Genomic DNA, 19997 nt, shown 5'->3' with positions numbered 1-19997 from the left:
AAAAAAAAAAAAAAAAAAAAAATACATGGACTGTCTAATATCTGGGTCATGATGCTAAAGATAGCTGTTGAGCTTTTTAAAAATACATGGACTGTCTAATATCTTAAAATGTATTTCAGTTTGTTATTAGTTACAAAGTCTATTTTCTACCGAATTGTAGTACTTGCCCGGTAAAACTTTTTAAGAGAGGAACTTCCTACCACTTATCAGTCCAATTCAACCTGTCTATTATCTGGAGAACAAGTAAGCAGACAACTTGATCCTCTTTTATCTGAACATTCAGGAGTAAATATTTCAAGAGTCAGACAGTTTCTATCCCCATGAATGACCTAAATAAATATTTCAGAACTTTTACTTTTGTAACTGAAAGTAACCAGTATCTGTTATGTTTTCTATTTCTATTTGTCCCGTATATCACTGCTGCAATCATTTTATACTAAATATTGTAATGAGTCTCTTACTCTGAAAGCATCTCTTTCTGATAAATACTGATAAGACAGTCTTTCACATAAAATGAGCTCAAGTTTTTTTAGTCCATTTGCAAATCACAAATTCCAGATTTAATTATATCCCAAGGGAACAACCTGAGGAAACCAAAAGAACTGACATAATTGGATCAAGTTGTATAATCAAAAGCAAATAATATGGTTATTAAACCTAATGAAATGACTTCCCAGCATTTAATTCATTTCTCTGACTCAAGAAATTTTAGTAATAATTAAGTGTGTTGAAAGGGATACTCTGAACAATCACCCTTCCTAAACAGTCCTTTTCTCCAAGACTGTTTTTGGTTGAAATATTTCTGAAAGTTACACTTTAGAACGGATAGTTGTTATCTTCTGGGACGTGAGTAAAAGGAGAGTGGCAGGAGGTGCCATCTGGGTCCTCATTAAACCCAGGAAGAAAGCAGTGAAAGGGGCAAATGCTTTTATAAAGTAATGATCTCTTGTATTACCACCTCCATTTTACATAAAGTGAAAACAAACTGTAATTGGTAATAGCTATATGACATCTAAAGGATTACTATCACTAGTTTATAAAGATTTTGTTGAAATTCATAGAAAAAATAGGCTTCTGATAAATAGATGAGTGAGATGAGTAGATAAATCAACCACATATTTTACATATTTTACGTATGTAGTAGGCAGTGTTCCAAGCATTTTATGTTAATTAACTCATTTGATCCTCATAGAAACTCAGTAGATAGTATTATTCTTCCCAGGTTATAAATGAGTTAACTAAGGCAGAGAAGTTACATAATTTGTCAAAATCATTCTGCATGGAGATTCTGTTTTTAACCACCAGGCTAAAGTGCCATACCAAACATAACACGTTTATTGGTTTAAATAGTGTATTTGTTTAATGTCTTAATTTTTGTTTAGCATTTGTATCAGATCCCAGGCATTAAGGGCAATGCAGCAATATACAGCTAATTAGCTTTATTAATGTTAACCTCCACGTTTATTATAAACTTTTGAACCAACCATGATTTTAAATTGAGCATTCAGACTAATCATCGTTGCCATGTACCTTGTGTCAAAATATAATAGGTTTTGTTTTGTTTGAGATGATACAATCTCTTGATCCCCAGAAAATCTACCAACTAGCTTTCGCTTCACTGAATTTAACTAGAAAATTGAGTGAAAATGAGGTTTTTCTTTTTTTTTTTGAAAGCTACTTACTTATCGAAGCCATTTACTGGTTTCAAGTAAGTTAATGACTGCATTTCATTTGTGAAGTTATAAGATTGCATTGGAAAATAATAAACCAGTGCAAACTCTAATAGATGTTTAGAGTGGATTTTGTTATAGGACCCACGTGTTGCTCTTTACTTGCTTATTAACAATTTAAAATAATGAGGTGTAGAACTTTGGGGACTACAAAATTGTTTTTTAATAAGCCCTTCAAAATTAATAATGGTAAACTACGTATTTATCGTCAAGGAAAAAGGGTAAAATATATACATCTTGGTCCCCGTTGGAAGCCGTGTGAGGTCTTTGTGGGCTGTGCACAGAGCCCAGTGGTGAACTTGCCTAGCTGTGACTCTTCTTCACTCTTTATTCTTTCTTTAATTTTTAATTGAAATTTCTTCTAATTTTTTGATATGGCATCTTACCAGTCTTTTGCTCTTCTTTCTCCCATTCAGACACTACACCAAATCATTGATTTTTTAAAAAAAACTCTCTGCTTGATTTCTAGGACTGATTCAATATGATATACATCAACATCAATGACCAGTTCCATCTTTTTACTTCCCTATAATGTTCTGTTTTCTTTCTAGATCCTTGATTCTTTGAAAAGTCACTTTTCAGAGAAATTATAAAGCAGCGATATTATGTAATAAAAAGTACTTTATGAAAGTTTTGTAGGGTTTTATTAAAAAATAAAAATAACCTTTCTTTATTTCTAAAAGATTTTATGCTCATTGTAAAAATAATGTTACAGAGAAACAGTAAAAATCACTGTTACCCAGATGTAACAGCTGGTAAGATTTCCTGACGTTCATTATTTAGGTTTCTCCTAAAATGAAAATTCACACACACAAATATTTTAATAGTAATTCTCACTCTATGAAAGTACATTTATTATATGTTCAGAGTTTAATATTTTTTACAACATAAATTTTATTTTCATTTCTCACAGGCCCTAGCCCTGACTAACTAGTTAGCTAGGGTCACATCAGTACTGAATAGTTCTGGGTTACTCTTCCCTGAGTGAAATAGAGTGAAAAAACATGGTGAAACTGAAGAACCACAGGCCATGATGCTGTTTTCAAAATCCCAGGGCTCCTGCTGCAGAGAAATCGGAAATCTTTTCTAGGCCTAATTTCTTCATAATAAGAATTCCTACCTCGTTGTGAGGATTAAGTGGAAGATTGTATATGCAGTTTGTGGTGCGTTATAGATGTTTAGTAAAATTGGTTCTTTTTCTTTTTCCTAAAAATTTTGTTTTAATATGTAAGGTACTTTGCATGTAGTGATAGCCATGAGTCAATCCCAGCAAGTTTATGAGATAGAGAAAGTCGTATTTCCTTTATTTGGATTAAGAAAGTGGAGCTCGGTGAGATGAGTAATACATGGCAGAGGCAGGCCTCATACCCCGGTTGGTTGTTCATTACACCCGTGCACGTACGGGGTGGATCCAGTACATTTCTATATATAATCTCATGTAGAGCATTCAGTAAACTTTATTAAAGAATGCTTTGCAAGGCGTCCCTGGTGGCGCAGTGGTTAAGAATCTACCTGCCAACACAGGAGACACGGGTTCGAGCCCTGGTCCGGGAAGATACCACGTGCCGGGGAACAACTAAGCCCGCGTGCCACAACTACTGAGCCTGCGCTCTAGAGCCCGGGCACCACAACTACGGAGCCTGCGCTCTAGAGCCTGTGCTCGGCAACAAGAGAAGCCACTGCAATGAGAAACCTGCGCACCGCAATGAAGAGTAGCCCCCGCGCGCAGCAACGAGGACGCAACACAGCCAAAAATAAAAGAATAAATAAATAAATAAATTTATTTTTTTTAAAAAAAGAATGCTTTGAGTGTCAACAACACAGCTCTGTTATCCAAGCTATGTTGTGCTCAGAGAGCTGGAAGCTTGTCACATGGTTACATGGCTCAGTTATATTTGGAAGAAAGACTTGCACAAAATTCATTTAAAAAATCCCATATGCTTTGTTTTTTGGAATATGTTTAAGGGTTGTGTTGTTAAGGATTAAATTGAGGTTGTATTGAGGACTAAAGAAGTGGGTTCTTTAGTAATTGGCACATCAAACTCTTTGGTATATACTAGCAATTATCATTTTACTGTTAATTAAAATTTGTGAAGTTTAAAAGTTGTGTCTTGCCTTTTTAAGAAGTGATTTATACTTATCTGTAGCAAGAAATATTTGTTTAGATTTTTTCTTAATGATCTAAATAAAAGTTTAAATAATTACTTTAGTTTCTCCATTAACAAATCAATGGTTAATTCTGAAATCATTTTTAAGCCAAGGAGAAATCGATTTTTTTGAAAGAAAATAGTTACAAGTGGTTTTTTAAAAAATAGGTCTGAATAAGTATTGTTTACTTACCCATGGATTACTTATTTCACCCCAAAGGTAAAGCATTTTAAAATGTCACCTCAGTAAGGTTTAAAACGTTATTGTTAGGCAAGATTGGACAGATGACAAAATCAGTACATTTCAACAATCCATACATCAGTATTTTTTCAGTAATGTTCAAAAGAAAGTCAATGGGTATTAGTCTCATAAGGAAGCCACACCTGAACCAGATTGATTAGGCTGATTAAAATCATGTCATGATTAAAATCAGTGTATTTAATGGGTACATTTGGCCATCGGTGTGTGGTAGGGAAACTGAGCAGTGTATAGGTACTTCCTGCAAAACAAATGGCCTCCCTATTGTTGAAGTGGTGATAGTGGTCAAGTCTTTGGGATAAAACTCTAATAATCTATGAGAAGCAGGCTTACATTTTGTAACTAAATTTCAAGATTCCACTGTGCATGTAACAGGTGCAAAGATACATGCTATTTGCTGTTCTCTGTGGTTAGATAGCTTCATAAATCAGCACCATCTGTTCTTCTTCTCAAAGACTCTTCTCTTGCCTTGGGTTGTGTGGAGTCATGTTGTGTATGTTTCAAGGCAGGAAATGTCTCATTTCTGTGGTAAATGAAAATTTCATGGACTGTGTTCAGGACTATGTTTGCCATTCCATTTGATCAGTATTAGCTTGAGATGAGGATGTTAGGTATCCGGCTGAGGGCATGCAACTCACGTATAACATTCAGTATCACAGGTACTGAATACTTCTTCATTTAATCCAAAATTATTTGGTGTTGAGCTCTGGGTTCTGTGGAGCAAGTTTATATTATAATGAACTGCATTGCCTTTAAAGGTAGAACAGCTATTAATTTCCCTCTATAATATAATACAAGAAGATATTTTTATTCTAAAAAGTCTTGTTTATTATCTCGTCTGTTCTTAAGAGTATTTGAATTCTTGTTTTTATATAAATGTTTTTACTCTAGTAGAATATAATGATCTTTAAGTAAAATTATATTACACATTTCCTGATTTTATTTCTTCAGAAGTTTGCTATAGATTTATCGTTTTCAGTTGTGAAATTCCCCTCCCCCCCAAATGTTTTCAGTTGTTTTCCACATATGATGGGAAATTATTTTTCCCTGGCGATTTGGCCAATTAATCAAGTAGTGGAAGCCTTAACACAAGAGCCTTCTGGAATCCAATTTGTGATACTTAGAGGACTTGGAAACAGATTCCCTTTGGAATTTGTTTTCCACCATATGTGATCCCCCCACGAAAGTGGTTTAATTCATGCTGTCAACATTCAAATAAATGTTTTCTCTGGGATGCTATGGTTCACTAATAGTTAATGTCTCACATTAAGTTCAGAAAATTTTGCAATTCTAAAACTCTAAAAAGGTGGCAAAGATCATTTGGTTGAGCATTTGTGTAGTAATGTAACTGAACCAGTCAAATTATTTTACTCTAAAAAATAATAATAAAAACACTTGAGGAAGAATATTGTAAATCTGTTTCCCGGGGTATCATCAGAACTTTTCGTTTCTTTTCTTGCTTCTTAAACATACAAATCGAAGTCAGGTATGCAGGAAATTTACGTACACAAGTATAACCTAAGTTTTTGAAAAACGTGTTAAAATGATTAAATTATTCCTTAAAATTGTAGGCTTTTCTTTAAAGTAGTAACTATTCAAACTATTTAGATCCTTGGAACCCAAGAGTTTGAATGTTGACATGCAGGTGATTGCTTTCCGGATGACCGTAAGGCAGAAGGTGTGCTTTTGCTTTCCTTGTTTGGTAAACAAACCAGTTACAAAGCTTGTCCTCTCAATACTTTATATGAGCGATGGAGGCAGGGTTCAGATTTTAAGTGTTCTAATTACAGATCCTGTACTATTTTGCTATGGGATCCACTTTAGTATTTGGATATCATTAAAAAAATCTGTGACTGTAGAGAAGATATATAGTGCTCATTAGGAAAAAATACAGCTAGATAATTTTTGAAATTAAAAAAGATAATTAGAGGTTTAGCCAAATTTGGTTTTCTTAAAGACATAGTTCATGTGAGTGCTTGTGATTTCAGAATATATCATCCATTGGTCCTTCAAGAACTTTTTCAATTGAAGGTGAGTCTTTATATTGTTAATATTATGAAAGAGAGTAGGATTATTAATTTTTATGAGAAGCAGAGAACAAATAGGTTCACATAAAGCTTTTATCGCCATTTGTCTAATACGAGTTTCTAACCTGATCTAAAACTCACTCTTCTCACCCAAGCTTATCAAATATTCATTTTTCTCTCACTTTTTTCTCTTCTTTGACTACTTGTCTCCTCCATCTTAAAAAAATTGCTTAGATCAATATTTTACGGTAGATAAAAGGTTAACAAAATCTTTTCCCCCTCTGCATGAGAATGTAAACTTTGGTGGGTTTTTTTTGGCTCCCTTTTTCTGGAAACCTGTTAGTTTCCGTAAACTATCTTTGTATGGTAATTAAATTATTTTGATTGGTAATTTGCATCTAGACTTGAAAAACTGTAACTAGCTGACAAACAGCTGTCCCTATGGCAGTGTCATGAGACATACTGGCTTCTCTGAGACAGGAGGCTCCCAAGCCAGGGTAGCGCTTTGCATCCAGCCCATGTGAGTCTCTTCCCCCGCACCTGAGCTGTCATCTGGGGGGACACACAGGAAGAGACCCTAGGCATCTTCAAGGATGGCTCCTGCCAAGGACAAAAGCGGGACACTGCCTTGCTGGCAAGTTGGGTTTCCTGCCTTTTATCCTTTGCAGTAAATCTGATGCCACGTGGCATTTGGGGGTCTTGAGAGTCTGGATGTTTAGGTGGATCTAAAGAGCCGCTCTTGGTGGGTATTTCAAATATGTAGTCAGAATAAAATTACATATATCATGCTGGAAGGCGTTTAATGAAAAAACTAGCAGTCTCTGTGTTCTCCTCCTCTGTGTTCCCCCAGCCCCTCTCCCCAGAGGCAGCAACTCCCAATTTATGCAGACGTTGGTTCTGCTATTTACTTCCATGTTTCTGAAACAAATATTTATGTTGCTCTTTCCTGGTTACCAGTTATTGACATCTGTTGACTTGCCATTTATGGAAGATGGGGTTTTTCCTTTTATGCCACTTTCCCTTTCCTCATTCCCATCCTCTTAGTATTGTTACATGAAAAGTCCAAGTGAAATCAATAGCCAGTGTCACATTATATGGTGATGTAAGAACTGCTCACTGCATAACCAAGTAGGTACTCTGTTTACATGTCCTTTCCTACACATTTTCCTTTGTTGTGCTTGGAGCTAATTGCTTTGACTTTTAAAAAATTTGTTTTGTTTTCTCTATACATATCTTTAATTCCCCTCCCCCCATACTCTATCAGGTCTGTCAAAATGTTTCCCAAATGTTCAAAAATATTGAACTATTATTATTATTTTTTTTCTCATGGAGATTGACTTCCCAGACCTCTCCAGCCTGCTGCTCTAATCTGCACTTGTTTTTGCTTCTCTGGACTGTCACCATATTCTGGGACTTTCCTTGGGTTTTGTCCATTGTTTTATTGAATTTTCTGGATTTTGCTGGAGCACATCCAAAAATAGCTTTATTATGGAAGCGTCCATGGGAAGTAAAGACTTTGCATGTCTGAGAGTTTTACTGAATTTTCACACTTGCTTTTTTTTTTTTTTTTTTTTTTGCGGTACGCGGGCCTCTCACTGCTGTGGCCTCTCCCGCGGACTCTCAACCACTGCGCCACCAGGGAAGCCCAACACTTGTTTTTTTGTTTGGATGGGCATATTGTTCCACATTGAAAAATTAGTTTTTCCTTGATATAGAAGGTATGACTCTTTTATCTAGTACAATTTAATGTTACCATTCAAAAGACATTGTTATCATAGAGCATTTGTTAATCATGTTCCCAGTTTTAGTATGCTCGTGATCATATAAATGCTACCACTTGGCAATGCTCAGATTAAACTCGGTTGTTGGGAGATAATTCTCCATGGTTCTCTTGCCTTTTTGTACATCTTGAGAATCAAGGCCTTTGTTCTGGATTCTTCTTTCAGCAATGTGTTGAAAGAAGCCTTGGAAGATAGGCATAGTGTCTCTCTCCAAAGCAGTGGGCAGACATGCTTACTGCCTATGTAAAAGGTTCAAGTTCCCTGGGCTCATGTTTCTTCTGTGTGGGCCCCTGAGAATTTTAGCTTAGGAATCGGTACATAAAAGGATGATGCTCTGGCTAATGCTGTTGCTGTAATGATCTGTCCTTTGTCTCCGACCCGGGAGTCTCGTGTCCTCTATGACATCCATGAAGCTATGGCAGGCTCACTATGAGCTTTCAAGTAGGGTGAAATCCTAGACCCTTCACAGTTCTTCACATCTATTTTATCTTTGAAAATTTCCTCAACTAACAACCCATGGTGTTTTCTTCTTCCCACCATTTACTGGATCGTATACAGCATTAGTTGTTTATATTTTTTAATATGTTTTCTCATTCCGGAGGCCTTTTATGATGAAAACACGTTGTATACAACAAAGTGCAACAAATGTTGGGTTTTTTACAACTTTATAAAATGCAGATGATACAGTTTGTAATTAGCTGAGTAGGTAATATGTTTAATATTAAATTTTACTGCAAGGCACAAGGTATGTATGGACAAATATATATTCCCAAAATATTTTATAGCTGTGCAACATTACCCTAAAACAATTACTAAGGCATGTTTTATATGTCATATATTTATTGTTTATTTCCCTTTTCAATAACAGCTAACGTTTATTGTCAGTTACCATGTGTCAGGTATTATGTTATGATTGTGACGTGGATTATCTTACTTATTCCTCTCAGTAGTCCTGCAAAGAAGATGCTTTTATTGTTCCTGGTTTACAGAAGAAGGGATAGAGATACAAAAGGGGTATATAACTTTCCTAAGGGTATAAAATTGGCAGATGGCGCGCTCAGTGTTCACATCTCGGTTTGTTTAATTTTCTAATCTGAACTCTTAAACCACTACACTCTGCTGTAAAATGGAGAGACGGTAAAGGACAAAAAGTACATTGACTCACCTGAAAATTTTTTTTAACACTCTGTAGCTTAAATTGGTACTCTAGACCTTCCACCTTGATTTGACATATCTAATAACCGAGCTTCGTTTACGATGGTTATGATGGAATTCAGTGTATAGCTCCTACTAAAAGCGACTGTGTTCAGCTGCAGCTTTAAAAAGTACAAAACAACAAAATAAAGCAGCATAGGGGCTGGTCTGTGCCGTCCGGACATTGTGGTTCCCACAGCAACTGCAGCTCAGCCTCCGGGCAGTGAATTTTGCAAAATAACTGAGCACCACGTGCAGCTACGTGAAATAATATTCTGCATGCTCTTGGGGACCTGATAATGGCCACCGTGGGAACAATGACTGTGTCAGTTATCAGTTACTGCTTCATCACTGTAGTCTGGGGTGTTTCATTTATGTGGCCGTTTCACAGTGCCACATGGGTGTTTCTGTTGGTTATACCTCATGGTGGTGTTTCAGCGGTGTTTACATTATTAACGAATCCTGAAACAAAATGTCTTTAGCCCGTAAGACGGTTCGTATGTTTTGCATCTGATTTCTAGAAATACAGTCACATTTCTCTCCTCCCTACCCCCGCTCCCAATGGAAAAGCAGAATTTTGGGAGTTCTTGTTCACGTTAAGTGTGGTTCTTAGGCAGTTCAAGATGCTGGTTAACCTTTGAAATGTATTATGTGCTGGTGCTGAAAAGAGATAGGTGACTAAGAACTACCTAGTAGAGCCTCTCAGAACACAGGCCATCCATCGGCAAGTAGCTTGACTTCATGCAGTGCCTTGCCACTGAGGATAAACGGAGCCTATCTAAACTCAGAGAAAAACGCGGTGCATTCAGCTTCTTATTTGGGTAGATTCTCAGAGGAAATGTCAGTTGGGCATTACCAGCTGCCCTGCCTTGCCTTCACATTGCTTCAATAATTTGAAATATTGTTTGATGCTGTGTCTTGAACCTGTAACCTTTGCTTATCATTTTGTTGATTGATGTCTCTGTTGACGGTGTATATATTTCTACTATGAGTCTGTTAAATACCTGGTTAAAAAGATACAGTTTTTCTCTGCTGGTGGACTCACTCTCATTAGGTGTTAGTTAAGTTCACATATAAACTCACTCTTATCAAATTTGTACAGTAGAAAGGGTAAACCTAACAAATTGTATGTGCACATAAATTATGCACATTGTGGATCCAAGGTGAAACCCTCATGAGCCTCTTAGCCACTGTGTTTGGAGATTCTGAGTCTTTTCTGAATATTCTAATTTGGATAATAGGACCATTGATATCATCAGGCATGTTTATCCTTATTCAAATGATCCTGCAAAGCCAACGTCACTGTTAGTGAACTGCTTAGTGAAAAGACAGTGGCCAAGTTTATAAAGTAAGGCATATTCTTGGGTGATGTTTCATTTACTTTTATGAACCATCACATTTATTCCACGTGCACCTTTTGAAGCACCAGCATGTTTACCCAATTTCTACAGCATGTTGGAATATAATTTTTACAAACTATTGCCTTTCTAAAAGGAAGAATACAATGGTGGTTATTGAGGTTGGTTATCTTAACTCTTTGTGCCTTTCCCCCGCGCTGGGTCCTTTGTAACAGAAGTGGTTCTTCATGGCTAAGATCTTAATGCCTTTACCTCTAAATGATCAGTTGATTGGCTTAGGGTAACCTTATGTGAGATTTCCCAGGATGAAGTATCTAAGCGTAGGATTGTGCTTACTTGATGTTCATTTTGACAAGGTGTGTTAATAGGAACTGGGGAACTGACAGTAGGACTGAGGATTTTGCTAGTTGTTAAGGTTTATAATGATCTCAACTGTTTGGATTAGTATAAATGTTAACCATGCATCGCCAGTGTAATGTACATTTATTTATTAGTTTATTATAACATTGTAGTAATATATAATTACTTCCTAAAACATACACCAAAAAGTGAAATAAAAATGATAAGAGGGTTAATATAAGTTCTAATGTTTTCTTTCCTTATTGCAGTGGCATCTTGTTCACCCCCTAGGGTATACTAACTCAGGAGACTATTGCTTTAAAATGCAGCTTTTCACATGTACAAACCCATCTTATCATTAAAGGTCATCCTTGCTAGAGGAGAGATATTGTTAACATTATCATAATGCCCCTTAGACTCCAGTTTTATTCAGTTTCCTTTCATTCACTGCGTAAGAATAAACCTGACTCAGAGCGTGCTTCTCTTTGTGTTGCTCCCTCTCTAGGATGAGGATGGCACAGAGGAAGACAGCAGCCGTGTTGAGCCCGTGGGGCACGCCGACACTGGTGTGGAGAATGTACCCAACTTTTCTCTGGAGTAAGTTACTGACAGTTTCAACCAACTCTGTAATATCCATGTAGCTTCACTGATAGCAGCAAGTATTCCAAAAGCATATGGCATGCGTTATGTTTGTGCTTAGTTAAAACATGCCTTGCATTGGTTTGTTTTCCAAAGAGCATCTTTCATCTATTGAGTTAATGATCTAATGTAAGAACTATAGCATGGAAATTCACATGTACCTGCTCTGAGTTTCATGCCTTGGCAAATACTATTAAATTATAATATAAAATAGTATTTGATTGAGAAAAGTCTGTCATGTTCACAGCACTGTAACTGTTTTCAGATTGCTTTTGTATGTCAGTATTTTGGTCATTTGTTTGTTCTTCAGCTTTGCTAAATTAAAAAAGAAATTGTGTACATAATTTACTTGAAAAACTAGTTGAATCATGTAAGCATTACTCATTTTAGTGTATTTTTTTTGATTTGAAGAAATAGAATCTCTCAAGATATTTGATAAAAAAATTACAGGTTAGGGATCTTGAACATGATTTAAAGTGTAAAAGGTCAAAGAAAAACTTCCATATATTGTCACAACTTTACAACTATCTTAAATAATGGCAGGTTTGAATGGAAGATGTTCTCAAGACTTCTTCTAAGTTACCTTAGAGCAGGGAGGGCAGTCATTCTAAATTTTTTCTTTGATTTTGGGTAAAAGTTGGGGTCCAGATATTAATAATTAAACTCGTAATTTTGTCTTTTCTTGGTCTTCCAAGGAAGGGCTGTAAGAACTTTCTCAGTGAGATTAAACAGGCTTCGAATCAGATTATGTTTGGATATTCAGCAACCAGCACTCTCTAAGTATTTACACACTTAAGAAACACTTGCACTGTCACGGTTCTTTGAAGAAAGAATATAAAATAAAATAAATGTATTAAAATTACCATACTAGTTGGCAAACCATCTTAGTTGACAAACCAGTCATTAAATACATGTTCAAATGGTGTTAACGGTATCTCAAATAGGATTTTAGGAAATTCTATGAAAATAGAAAAAAATTAAATATCCATTTAAACAGTATTAATTTAGTAAATATGTTGGCAATATGACAAAATTTCAAGTTTGTCCTAATTAGTGTATGTGATTGAATCTATATACTTAGAAATACAGTTGTAGCATTGGCATTTTCCATTGCATAAAAACTATATTGTGATCTTGGTCAAGTCCACTGGTAATCACTTATGGTTGTCCAGATTGCTTAAAACTAGATATATAATTGAAATAGTATTTCCAAATATTGATTGTTAGATCAGGACTGCTTCGGTTTCTGTGCAGTACTCACACCCACAGAAATACCTACAAAGAAAGTGGAATCTCATTGAAATGGTGTAGAAAATTTACATTCTCCAGATTATACCAATTGCATTAAACTTGGGCTTTTGATATTAATATTAAAGTACTGTAGTTACGTGGTAGAAGTAACTTCATGTCACTTCATATAAATAGCTTAAAGACTTTAGAGTTCAATTACAAACACCCTTGGGACAATCATTTGATTTTTTTACGGGTATCCCGTGGGGTTGCATTGCCTGCATATGCAGTGAGCTTACAGCACGTAGGATGGCGACCTTCCGTGGAGCTCTGAGTTGGGAAGTAAGGGTGGCTGTATCCCATCTGGATTGCCACCTCCCGGGGCAAAGCTTTGACCTTATTGGACTTTTGCGGGAGGGGATCAATGATGTGACATGTGTAGGAGCACTTTGTAAATTATAAAGTGCTGTGCAGCTGAAGCATCTTTATCCCATTCATCTTCGTAGTCCTTGGATAGATATTAGGATGGGAAACTTCCAGTGGAAGTCTAGAGGTTTGATCACAAAATGTATACTTGGACTACACAGAAGAGTGTGGTCCGGAAGCCACGGTGCTGTGTCATTTTTAATGTAGTCATCTCTGATGATTGCTCCCCCCTCCCCCCACCATGCCATCAGACTCGTGTGCAGGTATGTAGAGTTGAATGTGCCCTCATCACCATGCTTCTGTTCCAGAATGTGTATGCATATGCGTGTGTGCCTGGTGGGAGTTTTCGTTTTGTCCTCCTTTGTTGTTTATTGTGCGCCTGTGTCGTTGTGGTTTTGTGTTTGGTTTGGTTTCAGTTTCGGTTTGTGATGGTCCATGTTCATGCTCCCTCATTCATCATATTGTCTCACAGCGATATGGTAAAGCTCGTACAAGTCCCCAACGATGGAGGGCCTCTGGGAATCCATGTAGTACCTTTCAGTGCTCGAGGCGGCAGGTAACGTATCTTGCAGGTTTTTAATTGAATCATAATGTGGAGTGTTTTATCTTCATTTATGCTCAGATGTAGAGTGGTGTTGACTTAGCATATGCTTACTAGAAGGCTTTTCATTTGGGGGCCACTGCATTATAATCACAGAAAGCACTTAGGCTGGTGAAGAAATCGGGCATTTAAATTACCCTAATAACTTTATTGTTCATCACATCCATGCAAATTGATGATAGCCTTTAGAGCCAGAACTCCAGCTGAATGTGCAAAGGTAAGGGAGAGCTTAAAGCAATTTTCTGGAAAAAATGTATCCCATAAAAATTACCTAGATAACATAGAAAATGATTCATTTAAAATTTGCTTTTATGTTTATTTAGTTCTTAAATTTTATATGATTTTTATGATTATGTTTGAAATTTTTTTTAAGTTAGACAAACTATAGATTTTTTTTTCTGCTGTGTGACTTGTGTCTCCTCTTCAATCTGCCCACTCAAGTATCAAAATTTTGTACTATTTGTTAGTATGACTTCATTACTTCATAGAACATAGAACATAGAACCTTAAAAACATCAAATGTTATATGAGTTTCTTTTATCCTGCTGCTTTCTTTTTGTGAAAGAATTAGTGTATGTTTGCTTTTATATGTATTCAAATACTATGAACTGAATTTGCAACTAATCAAATGTTTGATGAGCCTGCATCATCCACAAGTGAAATGCTGCCTCCTTCCCCAAGGAGGAGGGGGCGGGCATTAGCCTTTGAAGTTTACTTCCATCCTCTCTTATTTACCCATCTAATTATTACCCGATGAAACATATTTATAAACTATTTGGCTTCTTAGTTTGAACTTCTTTCTTTTATTGTTATCATTTTATCTATTTCTTAACTTCTTTTACACTGGGAGAAGAAAAGGGGGAACTGGAAAGTCACCTTAGGTCAGTGACCAAGGACAGGAACATAGTTTCAACCCTTGTCAAGGAATTCCAAGCGTCCAATATATTGTGAGAGATGGAGGAAGCATCAGTTACAAGCATGTGATTGAGTTATCTACTTAATTGTTCAAAATAAGTATTTGAACAGTTGTACTGCCTTCCTGGTATATGTTCCTGACAGTATCGAGTCCAGATTTCATGTCTTTGGTAAAGCACACGCTTTATGGAAGGTCTGGAAGCCGACACTGTGATTTATGTAGAACTCTGCTGGAGTACGAGGCTTGAATGTGAGCGTTATATCTAACAAGATGTGAAATTCACCTTGAATTGGGGGTGGGGGGGTGTTACATTCACAGAGTTATGACTGCTTTCACTTTCTTCCTTCTTTTTTTTTTTAAAACTCTGGAGAAGCATTGAAATGTCTTCAAAGGACTTTCAGTTAAATAAGCTTAGTTGTTTTCAAAATGGCCCTTGCCTTTATCTCCTTTAAAAATTATAATTTTAAGTGATCTCAGAAGTTAAACCCTTTTTCCATTTATTTCATGAGTAGAAAAATATGAGAAGAGGGTAAAATGCATGGATGATAGCCTCCGAATATTAGTGTGCCTTTAACTGCTTGTGGAATATAACTCATCACAAATGAGATTTAATTGTGTATGTACCAGCTTTAAACCAGTATTTCAATTACAAACATGTTATTTTCTGGCATTTATTACACATTTCCTACCTCAGTGTGAAAGGATATTAGGATAAAATAGGTTAAAAAGCCTAAAGCAAAAGAAGTATAAGATAGAAAAAGAAATCTACCGCAGATTAATTCAGTGGAAGGCATTTCACAAAATCGACCACAGTTACTGGTTACCATGGCGTTTGGTTTCGATGTACAGAACACATTCAAGGAGACAAGGATCCCTTTACAGAACTAGAAGGTGTTTTATAGCTGAGTCATTTTTAATCCCTGTTGATGTGGCAACTTAACGAAGAATATCCTGTACAGCTTCCCTATACAAGGGACAAAGAGATTAAGAAAATGAGATTCTTTATAAATCCTTTTTTGGCATTACTAGTTTTCATACTGGGAAACAGAACAGAATTCTTTCCCCCCAACACCTGTGATGCATCTTTGAACTTCCTCATCACCTTGACAGTCATGGTTCTTCAGAGTGAGGCTGACAATGCGGAGAACAGCAGGAGGGCTGCTGAAGGATCATAGACGCCAGTCTTCAGGAGCCAGAGACACCCATCTCACTTGTTCTCAGAAATGCTGACACGTGGTTTCTTCTCAGTCAGTCAGAAACCTCCCCAAGCATTTACCGTGTGATGGTTCCTGTGTTAGGTTCTGGGAAACAAGGATGAACAGGACACAGTCTCTCTCCAGGGGTTTGCAGTCAAGATGGAGTGATAGCCAAGAACTCACACTATTATAATTATGTGATAAATGCCGACATCCCTGTATCATAGGTGTTCTGTGAGCTGATAGAGGAGGGATTGTCTGAATTAAGTAACTGAAGTTGGCTTGTTGTAGAAGATGATTTTAATTGTGATGACAGCTTATAAAGGGAGATACATCAGCTCAATGGTGGCTGCAAGGGCAAATTAAGCAATGCAGTATAGCAGAAAGGAAGAAATTAATCAGGACTCGTGAAGAAATTGCACATATTATCCAGTGGGAATACAAGAATACATATTCATGGGATGTAAGTTGAAATTTCCAAGAATAACTTTCTTTGTACAAAATTCCAATCATACTTGGGCCCTCTCAGTTTGGGAGATGTAACTAATTGCATAACACTTACTGAATACTTATTTTCCTAAAAGTGACACATGCATGTCAGTATTGCTTTCTGATTTCAATTTCTAAGTCAAAAATTCTCAAGGAACAGTGCAGAATGGGAATTAAACATCATAAAGATAGGAAACTCAATGCCGAACATCTCGAGTATCAAATATAATTCAGGAAAATTGGAAGAGTGTGAAGTCAATGTTAGAGAAATTTTTAAAGCTACTTAGGTATTATTATGGCCTGAGGTATAATGAAGTTTTTTTGAATAAAAATCCTGCTGGACCAATTTTAAAAGGCTATTTTCTAGAGTAGGTTGAATGTTGTTCCCTGATTGGGAACATTAGTGACCGTTGGCTTGTGGCTGCCGTTCCCACAGCCACTGTCTTGGATGGTAGAAACGGGGACAAAATAAATGCATGGGAGAGACTGTGCTGTCTCCCCCCTCCCCCCTCTTTTTTTTAAGTTTTTTCTTTTTTGATATGGACCATTTTTAAAGTCTTTGTTAAATATGTTACAATATTGCTTCTGGCTTTTTTTTTTCCTTTTTTTTTTTCCTTTTTTTTTTTTTTTAAGTTTTTGGCTGAGAGGCATGTGGGATCTTAGCTCCCCGACCAGGGATCGAACCCACACCCCCTGCATTGGAAGGCGAAGTCTTAACCACTGGACTGCTAGGGAAGTCCCCGTGCTGTCTCCCCTTGATGCTCTGTTTTTCTCTAGTCATCATCTTGTATTTTATTCAAAAATATAAAGTTAACTGATCCCCACCCAGAACTCTTTATTCACAGTTTTGTTACCTTGAAATTAATTTTCACTTCACACATGTAATTTCATTTCCTCCTGATTTAAATGTCAAACATAACCTCCTTATTTAAATCACAAGTGCTACTGTTTTCAGGAAGGCTATGCCAAGTAATTGTCATTTCCTTTGGCAGAAAAACCATGTTTCATGTTATATCGTTTTATATTTCTAGGACCTAGCCCAGCGGTATTGCTCAGTGAAGCTTACTGTGATGGTCCCTATTAGCTCTGCATTGCTGTATTAGAAACAGAACAATAAGAATGTATCCTGCCTTGATGTTAATGAGTTTTCCGAGCCTTTCTAATTACTTAGGAATACGATTATGTTGTAATGTTAAGTATTTAGAAAGCAAAATATAAAAGTATCTTCTGAAATGGGGCTGGGCTTATGAAATAAGGTTTTGTATTTAGTTTTAAGGGACTTAAGGTCTAATTGAGAAATATGTATATAAAAAGATCTGTACTATGTGTCTAAAGAACTCAGCGCACATGTGCCGTAGGGTTTAGAGGAAGTAGGGCTATTGACTATTGGATGTTATGAAGCAGTAGAACTTGATCTGTTCTTTAAAGGAAATATAGGACTTATGCTGGTGATGTTCAGGAAAGATAGTCTTTCTAGGAAGAGAACGTATGAAGGGAAGATGCTCCATACAAATTTGTGTGATTTGCTAAGAAATAATGAGTCAATGATTTGAAACTGAGCGTATTGGAAGATAACACTGGAGAGATGGTTAGAAAGCACTTTATGAATGGCCTCTGAGACTTCATTCAGTAAATAATAGAGAAATTGTTGAAGGTTTTCGAGAAATATCATCGTATTATTTTAAAAAATAACTATTATTCCTCTACTTGGACTCCCAGTCTAACTTATAGTGGATATTCTTAATCTTTTCCCCTCTGGAAACACGTATGGCTAAAGCATATTATTCTTAATAAAGTGCAGTCTGCTTCTCCGTGCCTTTTCTGTAATGGGCCTTTTCCCATTTACATACATTCTTTATTCTTAGCCCTGTGGCCCTTGGAATTTGCTTTCACTGTGCTTTTTCTTATGCAAATAGTAATTGTATGTTTGTTTGTTTGATTAAGCAAGTGTTTTGTTGTTGTTGTCGTTGCCTGTTTGTTTTTAAAGATCTGGTATCTCCTAGGCACCATTCTTGGTTCTAGGCAAACTCTCTGTAAAGGGTCAGATAGTTAACATTTGGGGCACCGTGGGCCACCGAGTTTCTGTTGCAAGTATTCAATTCTGTCACTGTAGCGTGAAAGCAGCCATAGACGTGGATAACCCAACAAGCCTGGCTGTATTCCAAAAAAGCTTCATTTGCAAAAACACGTGGCAGGTCGAATTTCGGCTCATGGCCCGTAATTTGCCAGCCCTGCTCTAGAGAAGCAGACAAATAAAAAACGCCTGCCATCATGGAGTTTACATTCTATTATTTTTCATATCTCAAATTCCTTCTTCTCCGTTTCCTATTCATATTGTTTTGGGGGCCAGAGTCCAGAATTTTATTTCCACCTACTTGGTTGATGAGAAAGCCTCTTTATTGTAACTGTATATTATTTCCCATCATTGCACCCTACTAATTCTAGCAAATTCCCAGGAGGAAGGGAAATAGAAAAAAATCAACCGCTTTTAACATCCTCCAATTAGTAACAGGCACTCACAGATTTCTTCTTTCCGATATCTGATTGTCAACCATGAGACCTGAGGAAAAATCTGAAGTCTTTAATTAGGAAAGCAGTCCTTGGTAAGAAGGAGTGTGTGTGTGTGGGGGTGGGTCTGCGTGTTTTAAGCTTTCAGCTGCTGCCTCAGTGCTGCCAAATGCCTTACTTATTAATTGCTCTCAACTTTCTTTTTACAGATGTGCCATCGTTTGATTTGTCTGATTAATTTTGATTTGTATCCCAGACGATTTTTTTCAGCCACTTATCTTCGGTTTGATAGAGTATCAGGTGAAGGGTCAATACCAAGCCTTTTGAGTGCCATGTTGTTTCTTTTCATGACTTTTTTCCTGGACTTATTTTCTTACTTGTATTACTATCTATAAATTCTGCCACGTAAAGCTAAAAAAAGTCACATCCCTAAAAGAATATTTTAAACGTTTAGGTTTTGGAGTTGAAATAAAAGTGACCCTGTTGGAAAATATAATTCCTGTGATCAGATTAATATAGAAAAGGAGTGAAATATAAATCTTTGTTTTCTGTATTGTAGATGCACATATTGAATAATTTTCCTCTCAAATAAAAACTGAAGTGTTTATAAAGTTTTTAACTATTCTGTATACAAGAGTAGTTAGCAAACATCTTTGGAAGGTCTAAACTCCTCTGCTTAATTATTCAGTGAAAACCTGTGAACTTGGCTACTCTGATTACTATTTACATGGGTTATAAATAATGTTAGTTATAACTCTTAGCTCATCTAACCTTTATTTTATTATCTTTTGCTCTATAACACATCAAAAACAGACAGTTCATCTTTTTCCAGAATTTCCAGTTAGCTGTGCTGTCTTCCCTCTTTGCGGCAGGCAGTGACCGCCTGGACCGCATGCTGAGTCTTCATGTTATTGGCAGAGGGGTTGTTAGGAATCACCCATGTCTTGAGGCCAGAGATGCCTGGGACAGAATCTGGCTCTGTCTTTTTAGTAAGTGTGGTCTGGGCAAGTTAGCTTCACTTAGCCTCGGTCTTCACATCTGAGGGCTGGGACACTCCTCTGACTTTGTCTGGTTAAAATATGAAAATACATGTACTTATAAAATACATGTAAAATACTTTTAGTGAGGTACTTGGCAGTGACAGCTAAGAAGAATGC

General features: G+C 36.6%; 1 protein-coding gene across 33 annotated transcripts in view; it reads left to right on the top strand.

The window, feature by feature from the left end:
• The window catches only part of PARD3 (par-3 family cell polarity regulator), a 678698-nt gene that overhangs the window by 362035 nt on the left and 296666 nt on the right, over window positions 1-19997 (top strand). For 32 of the 33 annotated variants that reach the window (XR_002892687.3, XM_055087799.1, XM_055087804.1 and 29 more), the window contains 2 exons: window positions 11341-11432; window positions 13603-13686. Coding sequence is in view for 32 of the 33 variants with exons in the window: in XM_055087799.1 (XP_054943774.1) it covers window positions 11341-11432; window positions 13603-13686 (176 nt within the window). In the remaining variant the exon portion in view is untranslated. The remainder of the gene's footprint in view (window positions 1-11340; window positions 11433-13602; window positions 13687-19997) is intronic. The other variant, XM_028495577.2, reaches the window with a different exon arrangement.

The sequence above is a fragment of the Physeter macrocephalus genome, chromosome 11 (genome assembly GCF_002837175.3).
Source record: "Physeter macrocephalus isolate SW-GA chromosome 11, ASM283717v5, whole genome shotgun sequence".
NCBI classification, from domain to species: domain Eukaryota; kingdom Metazoa; phylum Chordata; class Mammalia; order Artiodactyla; family Physeteridae; genus Physeter; species Physeter macrocephalus.
This window is presented reverse-complemented; position numbering and strand designations above follow the sequence as displayed.